The sequence below is a fragment of the Amblyraja radiata genome, chromosome 10, assembly GCF_010909765.2.
Source record: "Amblyraja radiata isolate CabotCenter1 chromosome 10, sAmbRad1.1.pri, whole genome shotgun sequence".
Lineage (NCBI taxonomy): Eukaryota > Metazoa > Chordata > Chondrichthyes > Rajiformes > Rajidae > Amblyraja > Amblyraja radiata.
In genome coordinates this window covers 37542311-37557870 of record NC_045965.1, presented here as the reverse complement: position 1 = coordinate 37557870, position 15560 = coordinate 37542311, and the positions used below count along the sequence as shown (strand labels likewise).

At 46.1% G+C, this 15560-nt stretch overlaps 1 protein-coding gene across 3 annotated transcripts in view; it reads left to right on the top strand.

The window, feature by feature from the left end:
• Window positions 1-12260, top strand: part of spata6 (spermatogenesis associated 6) — an 83454-nt gene extending 71194 nt beyond the window's left edge. For 2 of the 3 annotated variants that reach the window (XM_033028562.1, XM_033028563.1), the window contains 3 exons: window positions 5772-5871; window positions 7180-7265; window positions 7666-9245. In XM_033028562.1, coding sequence (XP_032884453.1) covers window positions 5772-5871; window positions 7180-7265; window positions 7666-7825 — 346 coding nt within the window. In that variant the 3' untranslated portion in view covers window positions 7826-9245. Of the gene's footprint in view, window positions 1-5771; window positions 5872-7179; window positions 7266-7665 lie in introns of all 3 variants that reach the window. The other variant, XM_033028561.1, reaches the window with a different exon arrangement.
• The last annotated feature ends 3300 nt before the right edge of the window (window positions 12261-15560 follow it).

Genomic DNA, 15560 nt, shown 5'->3' with positions numbered 1-15560 from the left:
CACATCACACCCTGGCTTGGGAACAGCTCTATCCAATACCGCAAGAAATTGCAGAGAATTGTGGATGCAGCCCAACCCAACCTCATTTCCATTGACTCCATTTATACCTCACGCTGCCTCAGCAAGATCACCAACGTAAACAAGGACGTCACACTCTGGCCACTCCCTCTTCTCCACTATCCCCTCAGGCAAAGGTATAGAAATGTGAAAAAGCACACCTCCAGATTCTGGAAGTTTCTTCCCAGCTGTTATCAGGCACTGAACCATCGTATCACAACTAGAGAGCAGTCCTGAACTACTATCTATCTCATCGGAGACCCTCAGACTATCTTTGATCGGACTTTACTGGCTTTATCTTGCACAAAACGTTATTCATGTTATTCCCTTTAACATGTATCTGAGAAAGGTACACTGAACGGCTCGATTGTAATCATGAATTGTCTTTCCGCTGACTGGTTAGCACGCAACTAAAGCTTTTCACTGTACCTCAGTAAACGTGATAATACACTAAACTAAACTAATCTCTGGAGAAGGTACACAAAATTGCTGGAGGAACTCAGCGGGTGCAGCAGCATCTATGGAGCGAAGGAAATAGGCGACGTTTCGGGCCGAAACCCTTCTTCAGACTCAGACTGGAGAACATGGATAGGTGATGTTTCGGGTTGGGACCCTTCTGCAGACCAGCATCCTAAACCATTAACCAGCATCTGCAGTTTGTTATTTTCACCAGGATGCTGCTTAGAGTATTAGCTCTATGGAGAGGTTGGACAAACTTAGATATTTTCCCCTGAGGCTGAGGAGAGACCCCATAGAAGCTTATATAATTATTAGAAGTATAGATAGGATAAACAGTCAGAACTTTTACCTAGAGTGGATGTGCCAAATAATAGGGGGCATAGCTTTAAGATAATAGGTTGAATGTTTAAAGGAGACTTGACCAAGGGGGACCCGTTGGATCCCGCCCCTCAACGCGCTGGAGAGGGGGAGAGGGAGACTGGGGGGGGGGGGGCAGGGAGAGGGCGAGGAGAGAGGCTGGTGGGGGGGTTGGGGGGGAAAGAGAGCTTGGGGGGAAGAGAGTATGGGGGGGAAGAGAGCCTGGGGGGGGGGGGAAGAGAGCCCAAGGGGGGCTGGAAGAGAGCCCACATGGGGGGGGGGGGGGGGGAGAGAGCCTGGAGGGGGGAAGAGAGCCCGGGAATTGGAGAGGGAGCCCGGGGGGGAGAGAGATAGCCCGAGGGGGGTTAGAGAGAGAGAGCCTGGGGGACAAAGCCCAGGGAGAGGAGAGGGGGGGGGGGGGTAGAGAGAGCCCAGGGGGTCGAGAAAGCCCGGAGGGGGGATAAAACTCTACAAGAATATGTAAAAATTGTACCGTCTGAGCGTCGTTTTTTCGAGCAATATGATCACACACACACACACACACACACACACACACACACACACACACACACACACACACACACACACACACACACACACATCCAAAATCAAACTTTTAATAGTTACTAGACCAAGTGGGACCCATTGGGTCCCTATCACATGGGAGGCCTGGCCCCCAGCGCAACCCGTTCCCTAACGCAATATTCCATCACTCACCCATAGCCCCCACGGGAGGCCTGGTCCCCCCCAACGCAACCCGTTCCCCAAGGCAATATTCCACCACTCACCCATTTCACCAACACAACCCGTTCCCCCAACAAAATATTCCACCACTCACCCATACCTGACAACAATCCCATTGTGACATCACAGCTGTAAGCACAGGGAATAAGCGAAAGAGTGGTTTTTTCCAAGTTTTCATTAATAACTCGAGAAATAAAGCATGACATTTTGAGATCAGATGATTTTTGACCACTGGAAAAAGCTCTACCGGAATATGTTAAAAATTTACCGTTAGCGCGTCGTTTTTTGGAAAAGATGTAATTACACACAAACAAAGAAACAAGATCATAGTTTTAATCGTTACTAGATCAAGCGCCCCCCCACCCCTCAAACACTACCCCCCCTCTCTGCACCCCACCCCACGCCCTCTCTGCCCCCCTCACGCTCCCTCTTGCCCCCCCCCCCTCATCCCCCTCTCTCTCTGTGCCTCTGTGTCCTTCTCTGTGTCTTTGTGTCCCTCTCTGTGCCTCTGTGTCCCACTCTGTGCCTCTGTGTCCCACTCTGTGCCTCTGTGTCCCTCTCTGTGCCTCTGTGCCCCTCTCTGTGCCTGTGTCCCTCTCTGTGTCGCTCCATGTGCCCGTCAGCGCGTCGTTTCTTCGAGTAGATGTGATCACACACAAACAAATAAACACGCGCACACACACACACACACACACACACACACTCACACACTCACATCCAAGATCAGAGTTTTATAGTTATATGGATAAGATGAGATGTGTGAGGCAAGTATTTTACTGTGTTGAGTGCCTGGAATATGCTATCAGTTGTGGAGGTGGTGAAAGCACTCACGATAGTTTTGTTTAAGAGGCATTTAGTCAGGCACTAGAACATGCAGGAAATGGAGAGATATGAATCATGTGCAGACAGATGACCTAAGTTTAATTTGACGTCATGGTTGATACAGCAGTTCCAAAGTGGCACTGTTCTATGTCATGATAAAACAGAAATTGCAGCAAGGAGCAAAATATTGATAAAGTGGTGCTTGTATTTGACACCCTCCATCACTTTGGCAGGGATAAAGAGTAGACTGGTGAGGTAATAATAAGATGGATTGGGTTTGTGCTGCTTTTTTGTGTCAAGGAAATACCTGGACAATTTTCCACGGTGCCAGCCTGTGTTGCAGTTGTAACAATTTGACTAGAGGCGGACTTGTCTTCTCCTCCCTGGTCTGGCAAAGATTCTCATGACTACCTGTTAATCATAAAAGACATTGATGAGAATACATAAATATTAACTTTCAATATTTTAAGCAAATACAGTGATTTATTTATAAATTGCCATTTCATTTTAAAAATAAGTAAAAGACTATTAGATTGAGATGTGTTGGGATCTGGGCTGTTAAAAATCATGCGTTTGCAGTTTGCAATGCTACTATAACCTGTTTCCTGCCACAACATTTTTTCACTTTATACTCTGACCCGAGTATTCTCAGGGGTGGCACTGAACAGTTTAAACAGTCCAATAGAAAATTATTTCCTTTTGCAGTCTATAATTATGGCATTTTACTCTTCATTTTACTTATTTTTTGAATGGAATTGTTCCTCTTAATGTCTCCAACATCCTTCTGTCCTGTAGTCTTCAAATTCCACCAACTTCACATCCCTAATTTCCTGAAACTCATCAGATTCCATAGCACCAAGAAGCAGAGCAAAGAGGCTGTGTAAATTAGTGCCATGGCACCGGATAAATGCAATTCTTGTTATTTTATGCTGGCATATTAGGTCAGAAGAACTCACCAGATTGCAGTCATCACTCTTAGGCCTCTTGCAGGATCCTTCAGCCGCAGTATGTTAGATTGTAGAATGTTGCCAGCAGAAGGTTTAGCAATTACCTATAGGGGGAAACCGTTTTCAGGCACCTACCTCGACGGAGATGCGACTTTCTTCCTTCGCTTCTTTGCCCCCCTCCTCGCGGCCTTACAGCTGGTTTGATGCAGCCTTTCCCGGAGTCAGGTCCAGAGCTTCAGCGGCGACGCAGCGGGGACTTTAACATTGAAGACCCCCTTGCCGGGGGTCGCCGGAGAAGCGCTCCAACCGCTGGTCTGTAGCCTACGACATCTTGGAGCCTCGGTCTGTGGAGCTTCTGGCGGCAGGCGTGGAGTGGACTTTACTTACCATCGTGGAGCGGGCGATCCCTCGTCGGGGTTCGATGGAGTAGAGCACCGTCTGTCGGCCTGCGGTCTACAACATCTTGAAGCCGTGGTCTCCGGTAAGGAGATGGCCGATTTTGGAGCTCCGGGCCGCAGGGTGTGCTCAGCCTGTCCCGATGTCGGCGTTCCGACCATCCCGACCATCCCGACCTGAGGGCTTGAAGATCGGGCCGTCCGTAACGGCGACTGCGGAAGGTCAGGGCCCCGGCCACGGGTGAACAAGGGAGGAGTGCAGGCTCGAAGGGCCGAATGGCCTACTTCTGCACCTATTTTCTATGTTTCTATGTTTCTAGGAGACCCTGGTTCGATCATGAATAAGGGGGCTTGTCTGTACAGAGTTTTTACAATCTCCCTGTGACCTGCATGAGTTTTCTACGGGATCTCCGGTTTCCTCCTCCACTCCAAAGATGTACAGGTTTGTGGGCTAATTGGTTTGGTATAATGGTCCCTGGTGTGTGCAGGATATCGGCGCTGACTCGGTGGGCCAAAGGGCCTGTTTCTGCACTGTATCTCTAAACTAAACTAAACATAGAAACATAGAAACATAGAAATTAGGTGCAGGAGTAGGCCATTCGGCCCTTCGAGCCTGTACCGCCATTCAATATGATCATGGCTGATCATCCAACTCAGTATCCCGTACCTGCCTTCTCTCCATACCCTCTGATCCCCTTAGCCACAAGGGCCACATCTAACTCCCTCTTAAATATAGCCAATGAACTGGCCTCGACTACCCTCTGTGGCAGGGAGTTCCAGAGATTCACCACTCTCTGTGTGAAAAAAGTTCTTCTCATCTCGGTTTTAAAGGTTTCCCCCTTATCCTTAAGCTGTGACCCCTTGTCCTGGACTTCCCCAACATCGGGAGCAATCTTCCTGCATCTAGCCTGTCCAACCCCTAATTTTAGTGTACACTAGACCAAGGGGGTCCCGTCCCCTCAACGCGCGATTTAGGTGGGGGGTGGGCCTGCGGCGTCACACACAAACTAACCACCGCCCGCACACACACACTAACCACCACCCCCCCCCCCCCCACACACACACACACACACTAACCACCCCCCTTGACTACCTGTTAATCATAAAAGACTAGGAAGGTAAGCAAAACTAGGAAGGTAAGCAAGAATGAGGCAGGCGGTGGAGAGAAACTCCTGGTCGAGTCGCAGACAACTTCCACAAGGTGCACCAGTGAGCCCTTCATCACCAGCTGCTGCACCGTCTGGTTCATGCAGCTGTTGCTTCGGCTCACATTGTAGCCCCGGCCGACAGCGCATTCTACAGTACGCCACTACCGATAGGACGTGTCTGTGGCCTTATCCATTCCACTGACCCCCCCCCACTGCTGCTTCCTCCTCCTCCTTCCCTGCAGTCACTGACGTATTCCAAGGTGGAAGATGTCAGCAATTTCTGGAGGAGATGGATGTGGAGGCGGAGGGAGGAGCGGACAAAGCGATGACAGGACAGGAAGTAGTGGCAGCTGGTGAGATGTGAGAGAGCCCCACGATGACCGAGCTTTATCCTGTCAGTATCAGCGGTTTGAAGAAAGCATTGTTCGCCAGGAGCTACAACAGTGTAACAACAGCTGCATCAACCGGACAATGTGGCAGCTGGTGACTAATATTCTGTTGCACAGTTGTTACAGATATTTTTGTTTTATTTATTAAAAATGCATGTATAAGTTGACATTTTTTTCTGCATGTCTTTCTTTGCATTAGTAAAAATTACTTTTTGTATTGCAGAATCTTACATTTAAATTTATGTTTGCTCATTTCATTCCTTTTTCGCAACTTATGTCCTATCACTTTCTACCTTTCTAAAACTGGACCTTTTACCTTTACACTACCACTCTACACTTAAGCATTTTGATGTTTATAAATGACTGATGGCCATCCTAATCATGCCCCTCCAAAAGTATATTTTGTAAAGGTCACTCGTTACCTAAAGTATCATGTTTCTTTTTATAAATTAGATTTTATTCAGAGCCATCTACACCAACAAAAGGGGAGGACATCCATCAACGAGTAATGAATGTTTTGAAGACAAACAGTGCAAGGCAAAGGCTGACATTTGTAAGTAATGTAATCATTTGATTTGGGGTTTAAGAAAACTTGGAGACTGAGAATCTACCATAAACCCAAACCAAATGTCATGAAAAATCTTGGTGTTAGTGAATCTGAAGGGAGGAGAAACTAAACGATTGTAATGGCCCGGTCTCACGGTGCGAGTCCACCCACGAGTGATCCTGAGTTTAAAACAAATCAAACTCGTCGTAATAACGTAGAATTAACCTAGCGGGAACGTCGGAAATCGTAACGCTAACGGCAGGTACTCGGGAAACTTGTTAACTCGTGAAAATCTTTCACCCAATCCTTCTCTCCAGAGTTGCTGCCTGTCCCGCTGAGTTAAAGAGTGCCCATGGTAGACTCACGAGTCACTACGGTAAACTCACGGGCTACTACATTCTTACAACGAGTTTAAAAGTTTAAACATTTTACTTCAAGATTAAATTTGACTCGTGGAAATCTTTCATCATGTTGAAAGATTTTCACAAGTTAACATATTTCCCAAGTACCTGCCGTTAGAGTTACGAGTTCCGACGTTCCCGCTACGTTAATTCCACATGATTATCACAAGTTTGATTTGTTTTAAACACGGGATCACTCGTGGGTGGACTCGCACCGTGAGATCAAGAGATCTCATCCATTTTTACCTCATCTGCCTGGTACCATGGTTACCATCATTCATTCCAACTACTGATCATTATTCTCCTACCAATCCTCCTCTCCAAGGTTTGTTTAGTTCTCCATCCACTCATCTGGAGGCTTGATCACTTCCCAACTCTTTCCACATGATTGTAAACATGTATTGTCTTTCTGCTGACTGGTTAGCACGCAACAAAAGCTTTTCATTGTTCATCGGTACACATGATAATAAACTAAACTCAGCTAAACTCAAACTCAAATCCATTGGCAAGTTACATGATGGAACAGACTGTTGTTGCTTTGGATATGCTGTGAAAGGGATAGATGAGGAATACAAATGGCCTTTTTATTTAAAGTTGGAATAGATTCAAAAGAAATCTCAACATTTTATCATTGTGATATTTAAAGATGGCTTTAAACAATGCATGTGTGATATTGAGCAATGTCATTTTTGGATGTTGCTTCCTCACAGTTACTGGAAATTCTTTTAGAACATAAAAGCGTGCAAGCTGGTTAGAGCTCTGTTTTGAAATAGCCTGGGGGAAATGAAGTCAGCTAATTAGTTATATCTTTAGCATATATATTTAAATGTCTAAGAATGTTTACTTTATTTCTAAAACAGTGATCCTGGTTTGTTGTTAATTATCATTTCTTTTCACTGTTTTCATGCTGAAGAATTCTACTGATGACATAGATTATCATTCAGGCAGAAGATCTGTCTCGTCTATGGATTCAATGTATGATACAACAGATCATCTCAGGTACAGAAGGCTTTTACTATTCCTATCATTTGAAAGTCAATTTCTAAACACTTGAGCGTTGAAACTCTTTGGATGGTTTACAAATAGGAGGGGTTATATTTAGTGACTTTAACTAGCCATTAACACTGACTACACAAATCGGTTATTTCCTGATCATCTAAATATACCAATTACAAACCTATTTTCTTTATTACTATTATTACTAAATTATTACTATTAATTATTTAGGGACAAAGGCAATGGATAAGGAGGAAATGGCCTGTTATTTTTCTTTTAAAATATTTTACCTACTGTACAACAAGTTATGGCATTTTGGGATGTAATTTTAACTTAAAAATTGATAAATTGTGAACATTAAATATATACCAAAATCAGATAATTAATCTTTTTGTCCAAACAGTTCAGCACTCCAGCATGACACGTCTGTACATCTGGGTGATGGCGATTATTGGTCAAATCGGGCTGCTGTTTATAAAAGAAAGTCTCACAGGGCAATTTTTGAAGAAAGCCTGGAAAGGATCTATAGAAATATGTACAAGAAAGCTGCAGATAAATCATAAAAATTACATAGACCAGTATATGTAAAACTATTATTGTGTTCATAACAGATATGGTGCTTTTTCCAAAACTGTGTCTGTCCATCAGAATTGATAAATGGTGATCAATAATTACTTGTATTATTAGCATGTGTTAATACGTAGCAAGAATTAATGGTTAATAATATTTGTGATTTGTGAGTTTTTAATAACAAAAATGAAACTATCTGTGAATGCCCAATTAATTCTATATTCTACATTACAACATGTGTTAGGCATGATATAATTCAATTTAATTGATTTAACAGGATAATTAAAATTACAACAAAACCATTAATTTTGTCCCAAATGCACAGGAGATGAAAATATATTTGAAAAAATATTGTTTTTATATTGTGGCTTCCTACTTGTAAGAGTTTGAGAATGATATTTAATAACAAAGATGGTTGAAATACTCATGGCTTGATAGAGCAATACTAAGTAAATGCATGGATCAAATAAAGTATAATAGAAAAAAGTTTTAAACAAAAATAATTGCCACTCAAAGGTACAGTTCTTCACATTGATTAACTATGTTAAGTGAAAGGTGGACTTTAAAAGACAGCAGTATGCAATTATGGATATTGATTTCCAGGAAGTACAATTATAATCAAAAAATCTTATTTTGTTCCAATTACCAAATATTATGCTGTAGCGGGGACTCACAGGAGCCAAGAATTAGTCGAACACAAAGTTGTGAGAATGAAATGTATTTTATTACTACTACCATGCCACATGACCCCCCCAGAACCAGAGGCACCGAAACGGACAAGACGCCGAACGAGGCAGCCTGAGCGTGTAAACACGTCCACCCGAACAGAGTCCTTGACCAGCCCGGAAGAACATACAGGAACCCGCGACGGCGGGCGCCCGTGACGAGGAGGCTGGGTCACTTGAACCAGCTCGCTCAGGTCCAAATGGGCCGGCTTAAGGTGCTCTTACCGGCCCGCATGTCCGCTCCGGAAGGAGGCAAAACGCTAACCTCCACTCCAGTGTCCAACAGGAACCTACGCCCCGAGCGCTGGTCCCAGGAATACAAAGGATGAATTTCGCCGACCACCGCGGTGACTACCGGCGGCCGGCTCCGGAGTTTCCCAGGAACGCACACGGCTGGTAGCATTGGCGGGCCATTGCCCACCAGCATAGGTGGTAAGAGCACCACATCTTTTTCCATGGCTCCTGTGCCACTTGCCTGGTCTGCGGCTCCGTGGAGCCTCTTGTGGGCGTGGTCCTAGGATGCTGTGCCTTCCAGGGTGCTGAATTGATCCGGTCCAGGGTTTCCAGCACACCCACTTCCTGCTGGTCGGCCCGCCACAGCTCGTCGGCGCACGCCACTAGCCTCAGAGGATCTTTGATGCTCTCCCCGAAGAGCTGCCTGTGGATTTTGCGCCGCAACTGGTGTAAGTAGGTGTACTCGAACAGGAGGTAGGGCCGGTGGTCGCCCATGAGCGCGAGCATCTCGTTCATGAGGACCGAGGGTTTCCGGTCGCCGAGCCCGCCCATGTTGAGAACCTGCGCCGCTCACTCCATGCGGCTCGGCCCGAAGATCCGGAGCAGCAGCTCCTTGAGGCCTGCGTACTTCCCCGCCGCTGGGGGATTATCCATGAATGGCACGACCCGACCGGCCGTTTCCTGGTCGAGAGCGCTTACAGCGTAATGGTAACGGGTCTCGTCAACCATTATGCCGCGAACGTGGAACTGCGACTTAACCTGACGGAACCATACCCGAAGCGGGCAATCCAATTTGCCAGAAGGGCTCGAACGCACGACTGGGCGGAAGTGTCCACGAGTGGGATGGCCTCCAGCCACCATGTAAAACGATTACCACCGTCAGTAGATGCGACACACCCCGGGAAAGCGGCAGCGGTCCCACTATGTCCATGTGTATGTACGTGGTCGAACCGCCGGTGTGGCACCGAGAAATCCTGTATCCATGCCTGGATCTGCCGATGTATCTTGGATGACTGGCACGGGATGCATGCCCGTGACCAGCGACCGACCTGCTTCCGCACACCATGCCAGATGCATCTTGCCGCCACCATGGCAAACGTGGCCCAGATCGACGGGTGCGCCAGACTGTGGATCACCTCGAAAACACGACGGCTCCAGGCCGCCGGGACAACCGGCCGTGGCTATCCCGTGGAGACGTCGCATAATATAAAAGCATCCGAGGGACCCAACGGCATATCCTCCAGCACCATTCCGGTGATCGCGATGCGGTAAGCTGGTATTTCCTCGTCCGTCAGCTGCTCCGCCGCCAAGGCGGTGTAGTCTATCCTGACGGCCGGGCTGAGCACGACTGCGATCACCGGGCGGGACAAGGCATCCGCCACCAGGTTGCATTTACCGGCGATGATGTATTCGGATATGGCTGTCTGCTGGTGCTGCTTGCAAGCGGACCAAGGATCCGAGACCTTTGCAGATGCGAATGTGAGGGGCTTATGATCTGTGAAGGCCACGAAGTGCTGGCCCTCCAAGAAGTACCAGAAATGTCGCACAGCGAGATGCAAGGCGAGCAACTCCCGGTCAAAGGCACTGTAGCGACACCCCGCTGGGTTCAGCTGTCTGCTGAAGAAGGCTAGAGGCTACCATTGACCGTCGAAGCACTGCTCCAGTACCACGCTGACCGCAGAGTCCGAGGCATTCACGGTAAGAGCTGTGGGGACGTCTGTTCGCGGGTGCACCAGCATGACTGCCCAAGCCAGGGCATCATTTGCCCCTTTGAACGCTGCCACGGTGACCACGTCCCAATGGACCTCCCACCGCTTGCCAGACAGCAGTTGGAACAGCGGCCGCATGATCTTAGCCGCCGCCGGAATGAACCGATGATAGAAAGTCACCATGCCTATGAACTCCTGAAGTCCTCGCACCGTGGAAGGCTGTGGGAACTGGCGCATGGCCTCGACTCTGTCCGGCAGAGGCACTTCTCCGTGCCGGGTCTCGTGGTGCCCTAGAAAGTCAATGGCCCGGAAGCTGAACTGACACTTGCTGGGGTTGACCATGAGGCCATGCTCGCTAAGGTGCTGGCACAACAAACGAAGGTGGACGCAGTGCTCCTGCCACATGCGAATAGCCACCAGGATGTAGTCCAAGTAATTAAAGATGAAATCCAATCCCCGACCCACTGTGTCCATGAGGCGCTGGAAAGCCTGCGCGCCGTTCTTGAGGCCGAAAGGCATCCGCAGGAATTCAAACAACCCAAACGGGGTGATGACCGCAGTTTTAGGGACATCCTCCGATCGCACGGGGATTTGGTGGTACCCGTGGACTAAGTCGATCTTCGAGAAAAACTTAGTCCCGGCCAGATGGTTTGTAAAGTCCTGAATGTGGGGAATCGGATACCTGTCGGCAGTCGCATCCTCATTAAGGCAGCGATAGTCCCCACGAGGCCGCCAGCCCCCAGAAGCCTTCGGCACCATGTGAAGCGGGGAGTCCCATTTTTCCCGGATTACAATCCTGGTCGTCGGGGTCACCAGTGTAGTGGGGACTCACAGGAGTCCAGCCAAGAATTAGTCGAACACAAAGTTCTGAGAACGAAATGTATTTTATTACTACTACCGTGCTGCTCCCTACTCCAACCACGTGCACGGATGTTACACGACCTTAAATACCCAGGGCCATGGTTAGCCACCAGGTGCCGCCACAATGTATTAATATTTGTCATTTTATAATTCCCTGTAAGATATACATACTTGTTATTAGCATTTTCAATTTATGGAGTTTGTTTTGCTTTGACCCAGGTTTTAAAGTTGATGTAACATCATTGGCACCTGTAATTACCACTGTTTCACTGTGAAACTGACAACAATTTCAAATTTCCACATGTACGGTTTAATGTGGGCGTGGGTGATTTAGATTCCACCGACTTAACCAGTTTTGCATTTATTTTATAAAGTCAGTTAATTACGTTAGTGGCACTATAAAATGCTAAAAAATGTAATATTATGAGATCTAAGTTAAATGGCTGACATCATTATTAGCAATCAATAAACTTACTGGGCCTAAAATATACTAATTTTACGTATATGGATTGTAATTTCCATACCTAAATATTTAAAAATATAATGCCATAGAATTTATTTTTCATGGCGTTTGTTTGTGATATTTAATCTTATACTATAATTTTTTTTATGCGTGTAACATATTTAAAATATTTGTTTAAAATTATGTAAATTTCCAATTCATGCATGTTGTCTCCGAAAATTCTTTTGTTGGCTGCTCAGGCATCTTGATAAATTGCAGCAACTCATTGCCAGAAACCTTATTTAACTGAGACTTGATGGCAAATAAGGAAAAAGGAAAGCCTGCAATCCCAAGATTGCTGAATCTTTGTGTGTTGTGTGTGGATTTCTTTTTTGGCAACAGCAAGCTGTGTCACTTAGCTGCTGCTCACATAATTAAAGGCTTCATAATTTCATCATTATGAACATTCAAAGTACATTTTTCCCCTTCTAATAGCTGTTTTTGCAGTTTCATAAAGTCTTTAATGCTCTTCATCTTCAACATCGATGCAAGCAAGTGTGATATTATCCTCATTATTTTAAGCTGAAGTTGATTACTAAGGGCCACCGATTTATCATATCTATTAAGTAGGAAATCATGAACAAAGTTAGGGAAATGATTCTGCCCTGCACTGGTCATACCTTTTTGCTTTACCTCAGCCCAAACATCTGCAATATTTGTCACTGCATTGTAGATGTTGCATGCTTCCAAAATTCCCTTTGAAGTCTTGCCTTCAGCTGCATCAGTAAATTTAACAGCTTGCAAAAATGTCTTAAATACTTCAAAAGGTGCAATTATAGTTTAATTTAGTTTAGAGATACAGCATGGAAACAGGCACTTCGGCCCACGGATTCTGCCCCGACCAGCAATCCTCACACACTAAAGGGCCTGTCCCACTTGGCGATTTTTTCGGCGACTGTTGGCATAATTGACTGACATACCAGGTCACCGAAAAAGACGCGGCATGACGACGTATTGAAGCGCGGTGTTTCCTCAAGTGTCACAACATTTTTGTTGTCGCTGCAGGATTTTAAAATGTTTCAAATCTTTCGGCGACCTGATACGTCAGTCAATGATGCCGGCAGTCGCCGAAAAAATTGCCAAGTGGGACAGGCCCTTAACACTATCATACACACACTAGGGGAAATTTACAATTTTACCAAGACAATTAGCCTACAAACCGGAAAGTCTTTGGAGTGTTGGGGGAAACCGGTGCTCCCGGAGAAAACCCATGCTGGTCACTGGGAGAACGTACAAACTCCATACCGACAGCACCCATAGTCAGGATCAAACAAATTGAAAATGATACAAAACTGATACAATGTTTGTAAAGAATAAAACTGCTTTCAATATGGTGTTCTCAAGATGATTGGTGTTGGTAGGGGAGGCTTGAATTGTATTCCCATCAAATGTTCTTATTCTCTCAGTTGAAGTTCATAGGAACGAATGTGTGTACATACGTCAAACATTTGGGACTTGTGAAGGTGTTAAAATTAAGCTTGCATATATGTACAGAATGTTCATAAGTTGGGCAATTGTAACCCAGGGCAAACTGCACTGAGAATGGTTTTCTCATTGTACTGTTATTTATACAGAAAAATAAAATAGATTGTAGTTTTCTGTAATAATGAAAACTGCATGTAATGGAGACATATTACTTTGACTTCATACAGTCCGAGGAATTTTAAAACTTGATCATGAAGCGGTCTTTATTTTAAAAGAAAAAAGTATCAGGATAGGAAGTTATGATAAAAAAAATTTAAGTCATCAGCACTGGTTTATATTTTTCTTGAATCTGCACTACGCACTGATCCATAATGTTTATTATATTGTGTGCAGAATAACTGCCCTGTTAGACTGTTAGTTTATTCTGAGGAGAAAAGATAAATGCTTTTCCAAAACTACATAATGCAGAGAATTTACTAAATATGATATCAAGCTAAAAGTTTTATGGGCCGTAAAAAAGTGCTGAATTGCTACTCTGTGAGGTTCAACTACAATACAACTACAATTCAATTTATTTGTCATTTGGACCCCTTGAGGCCCAAACGAAATGCCGTTTCTGCAGCCATACATTACAAACAAATAGACCCAAGACACAACATAATTTACATAAACATCCATCACATCGCTGTGATGGAAGGCCAAAAAAACTTATCTCTCCACTGCACTCTCCCCCCCGATGTCAGAGTCAAAGTCAAAGCCCCCGGCGGGCGATGGCGAATTGTCCCGTGGCCATTAAAGCCACGCCGGGTGATGCAAGGTCGCACACCGGGTTCTTGATGTTAGAGCCCCCGGCGTGCGCTCGCAAACTCCCGCGGCCATTCCAAGCCGCGCGGGGCGGTGATGTAAGGCCCTGCTCCAGGAGCTCTTCAACCCCGCAACTCGGGCGGGAGAAGTCGCCGTTGCGGGAGCCCTGAAAAACGGACTCCCTCCAGGGACCCGCGGGCTCCCGGTGTCACTGTCCGCCAGACCCGCAGTTGCAGCCTCCGAATCTCCAGAGGTCGGGCCGCAGCAGCGTCCACCACAGCTCCACCCGCTCTGGACTCGGCCAGCTCCGCGACGGTGAGGTGAGTAGTCGGCACCAGAGCCCCCGGTCTTCCTGTTGGAGGCCGCTCCTCGTTGCAGCCTCAACGACAACGGAGACCCGACAAAGAAAAGGTCGGGTCTCCCGTGCAGGGAGAGATTTAAAAGTTACCCCCAACCCCCCCACACCCCCCACACCCCCCACACACATACCCTAACAAAAATAACAAAAACTACATAAAAACATAGACATAAAATAATTTAAAAAACGCAGACGGACTGCAGAGGCCGCTGCTGACGAGAGTCGCGCCGCCCACCGGTTCCTGTGCCATCTACTAATTGCTGTTTGTAAATGATTCTTGTGCATGCCGCAAACATTATGTACTGATTGTGGTTATCAACACATAAGTGCTCTTAATCATGGAGTAAGTTCAGGAGTTCCACAAACCTGAAAAGTGGGATCAGTGCTAATTGAAATCATTCAAGCAACTCTTAAAGGGAACTGACCACAATAACGTCATTACCACTTCAGGATATACTTTTTCATCTTTGGGAGCAATCACGACAGCAGTGCCATGAAGCACCATGGAATGGGCACTCCACGTTACAGACAGATTTGGAAATCTTGAGAGTGCCCATCACTTAAACAATGGTGCACGAGAAGTCATCTCAGATCTCACACGATACACCCACTTACAACTCTTCCATCAGGGTAGCTATATACACCTAATATAGCCCACATCACAATCCCCATTCCCCTCTCTTCCAGGAGCCTGTAGGAGAGAGATACTATCTCACGCACAGGTTTCATCATTAGGATGAGAGGGTTATTGTAATCACAGGTTTGGCTGCTACTGCGTCAGCAACCAATCATGGATTGGAGAACACAAGAAGGATGATATGCTCATATCCATCTTCTAGTTCACCTTTATCCTACAATCAGTTCTGCAATAGAGAATCTAACATGGAAACATTAGCTAGTTTTATGTCAACCCTTGGGACCCATTGGAGGGGCAGTATATGATGTCAGTGTTCACAGCCTCTGCTGCAGAAGAGGCCGAGAGCTGAACCTGAAGTTCTGAGTTCTGCCAGTCAAGCAGGCTCAGCTTGTTCCCATACAAGCTCAGGCTGCATCAACTTTAAAATCCACTGCTGTGGCTTTCAAGGCTGTGTTAGCATGCCGACAGGTTGC